Below are 3,294 nucleotides of genomic sequence, written 5' to 3'. Positions count from 1 at the left end.
AGAGAGAGAGAGAAAGAGACGGAGAGAGAGAAAGAGACGGAGAGAGAGAGAGAGACGGAGAGAGAGAGAGAGAGAGACGGAGAGAGAGAGAGAAAGAGAGAGAGAGAAAGACACGGAGAGAGAGAAAGACACAGAGAGAGAGAGAGACGGAGAGAGAGAGAAAGAGAAAGAGAGAGAGAGACGGAGAGAGAGAGAGAAAGAGAGAGAGAGAAAGACACGGAGAGAGAGAAAGACAGAGAGAGAGAGAGAGACGGAGAGAGAGAGAAAGAGAAAGAGAGAGAGAGACGAGAGAGAGAGAAAGAGACGGAGAGAGAGAGAGACGGAGAGAGAGAGAGAAAGAGAGAGAGAGAGAAAGAGAGAGAGAGAGAGAGAGAGAGAGAGAGAGAGAGTTATATCTGTATATATTTATATTATCTTGTGTGGTTTGTTGTATATAAACATATAAATGTTTGTATATCTGGAGCGTGTAACAAAAGTAATTTCCCTCTGGGATTATTAAAGTATGTCTGATTCTGATTCAATTACCCTGTTAAAGGAACAGTTTTCTAGAATCCTGGATGATAACTTCCTTATACTTAATTTTATTAGTTGTATAACTAATGGTAACAGCAATGGCGTGAGGATACAACAATAGGCCCATAAGCAACATTATCTGGGTGTGCCCCATATAATGTACAACATTACATACATTGTTCTTTTAAGATCTTTATTGCGGTTTAAAACATATTATATGAGTGTATTTTTTTACCAACTGTCTAATGAACTATACACAGTTATTAACATAGTAATTAAAAGTGCCACTGTCTGCCTTGCTATTGGTGTCGTGTTTAAACGGCTCACCATCATGTTGAAATCTGGCATGTCTTGGGGTATAAATAAGGTAGAGTCAATCAACAAAGTATCAGGTGGGTTTAGGAGGATTTTTTCGCACCATTATATCTGCGAAGAAATGACCTAGTCTACAATTGCGTAACGGGGTCAACCAGGTGTCAGTGACGGGGCTCCTAAGAGGTTGGGGGCCCCTAAGCAACTGCAGACCCTGCTTACCCATATTAAGCCATTGGGTAACAGTGTCAAATTTAACTTTGCATCATCTTGAAAAATGTTTTATCGTGGTACGTGGTGAATAACAAGTTGATGCAGCACCGAGTACAACCACAAAGAAATGAATTGTCTGTATAAAACAATTATTTTAATGTTTTTTATTTTTTAGATACAAGCAGGTCATAAAGAAAATAGCTTAAATGAATCAAAACTAAAAAGAGTTTATTTTAAAAATGTAAGGAGTAGAAAGTACAGATAATTGTAAAAAAAAAAAAAAAATGTAAGGAGTAAATTAGTAACACTAGTAGCCAACGTTTCTTCTTAAGTAAGTAAAAAAAAAAAGTATTTTTACTTGGTTACTTCACAGCTCTGTTCATAAGTAGGCAATATTAATTCAAGGATCCCATTCCAACAGTGAGGCATGGTGGAGGAGAGGTAATGATTTGGGCTTGTTAAAGCCACAATACCTGGGCACCTTTCAGACCACTTTGTCACCTTCACTGTGTTGGTAACAAAAGATTAAAATAGCAGCAGAATACACAATTAATCAAAGCACATGTGCCATTGTGTAGCATCTGCATTTGACAAAACATCACAATTCAAAATTCTAATTTTCTTTAATAAGAATACTTTATGCAACAGGTTTCTAACATGAGGGAGAGTCTAGCAGGAACACTGTGTTTTAGAAAATTTGCATCATAACAAGTTTCCTAAAATATAAATTATTGTTAAATAATTTTTGAAGATATATATATATATATATTTTTTTTACTAGTGATCATTTCCCTGCAGGTCTAAACCAGACTATAGCTCACTTTGCAATGTTTTCATAAGCTCTATTATTTTCTTGGAATCTTCTAAGTTTGAAGTTGCACTCTGTAAATGGTGTCTTTATGATAATCTCACACTAGAAAGAAAATTAAATTTTTACTTACTGATATATATTGTCAAATTATGTTATGTAGCAATGAACTTAACATGATTTTTGACTCAGATAAAGTTACAAAACAAAGTTGAAAATTCTGATTACCTAATTGTCAGGAACGAAAAAAAAAATGTATTCAAGCTTTGTTAAATAATTTCTGATCCTTTGTGATTAGCTGCTTTTTGTCATCTGCTAAGCGACGCTTTTCTGCACATGTTTTTGCAGGCAGATTTCCAACAGCCTTTGTTTGATAATCAGGTGAAGGTGCACTCTGTTGCATCACATGAATCCCTGCTCCACTCCTGTCACGTGTCTATTAAACATACACAGTGCCTCCTATATAATGCAATCAGTGTGAACCAGAGAGCTCAGAAAGTGCTGCTGGGTAGAGGGAAGCCTGCATACTGTCAAGAGAATCATGGAGTTTTATACAACACTGCTCCTGGCAGGGCTAGCGGCTCTGCTTTGGTTCCTTTTTGCTCAAAACCAGCAGAAGTACCGTCTCCCACCTGGACCCAGACCACTGCCACTCATAGGAAACCTTCTGAAAATAAACAAGAATGCACCTTTTAAAAGCTTCGTAGAGGTGAGTTGATATGTAATTATTCTTGCAACTATTTGCAAAAAAAAAAAAAAAAATGATTGCATGGTTTATCTCACTTAGTAAATGTTTAGCTTTTCTTTTAAAAATATGCTAAAGATTTAAAATGATCCCGTGCTTTTCCTTTAGCTCAGTAAGACCTATGGTCCTGTGATGACCGTATACTTGGGCTGGCAGCGGATGGTTGTTCTGGTAGGATATGATACAGTGAAAGAAGCCTTGGTAGACCAAGCAGATGACTTCATAGGCAGAGGTCCTCTGCCAATTTTGGTAAGAGCCACCAGAGGATTTGGTAAGCACTTAAATATGATCTTTTTTGCAAAGTGTTAGGATGATTTTATTGATAACGTGATAGTCTGTTAAACCCTAAAAATACCTGCCTTTTACATGTCAAAACTAATGTTTTACCAAGTAGTTAATCTAATAGTTCCTTCATCTTCATTATGCACGTAGCAAAGATTTGGGAATGGCATAAGAGCAGTGACTTTGGTCTAAAAACATCCATCCATCCATCTTCTTCCGCTTATTCGGGGTCGGATCTCGGGGTAGCAGCTTCAGGAGGGAGGCCCAGATGTCCCTCTCCCCAGCAACTTGGGCCAGCACCTCCGGGGGAATCCCAAGTCGTTCCCAGGCCAGCCGAGAAACATAGTCCCTCCAGGGTGTCCTGGGTTTTCCCTGGGCCTCCTCCCGTTGGGATATACTCAGAACATCTCACCAGGAAGAC

The 3,294-nt window shown here is 38.3% G+C and overlaps 1 protein-coding gene across 2 annotated transcripts in view; it reads left to right on the top strand.

Annotated features, from left to right (window-relative positions):
* Nucleotides 1–3,294, top strand: part of LOC107091637 (cytochrome P450 2F5-like) — an 11,279-nt gene that overhangs the window by 571 nt on the left and 7,414 nt on the right. The window contains exons 2-4 of one of the 2 annotated variants that reach the window (XM_015385677.1): nt 2,195–2,314; nt 2,345–2,555; nt 2,700–2,862. In XM_015385677.1, coding sequence (XP_015241163.1) covers nt 2,253–2,314; nt 2,345–2,555; nt 2,700–2,862 — 436 coding nt within the window. In that variant the 5' untranslated portion in view covers nt 2,195–2,252. Of the gene's footprint in view, nt 1–2,194; nt 2,556–2,699; nt 2,863–3,294 lie in introns of both variants that reach the window. The other variant, XM_015385679.1, reaches the window with a different exon arrangement.

This window comes from Cyprinodon variegatus, unplaced genomic scaffold, assembly GCF_000732505.1.
Source record: "Cyprinodon variegatus isolate N-32 unplaced genomic scaffold, C_variegatus-1.0 Scaffold345, whole genome shotgun sequence".
Taxonomy (NCBI): domain Eukaryota; kingdom Metazoa; phylum Chordata; class Actinopteri; order Cyprinodontiformes; family Cyprinodontidae; genus Cyprinodon; species Cyprinodon variegatus.
Note: the sequence above shows the minus strand (reverse complement) of the source record. Positions and strands in the feature narration are given on the sequence as shown.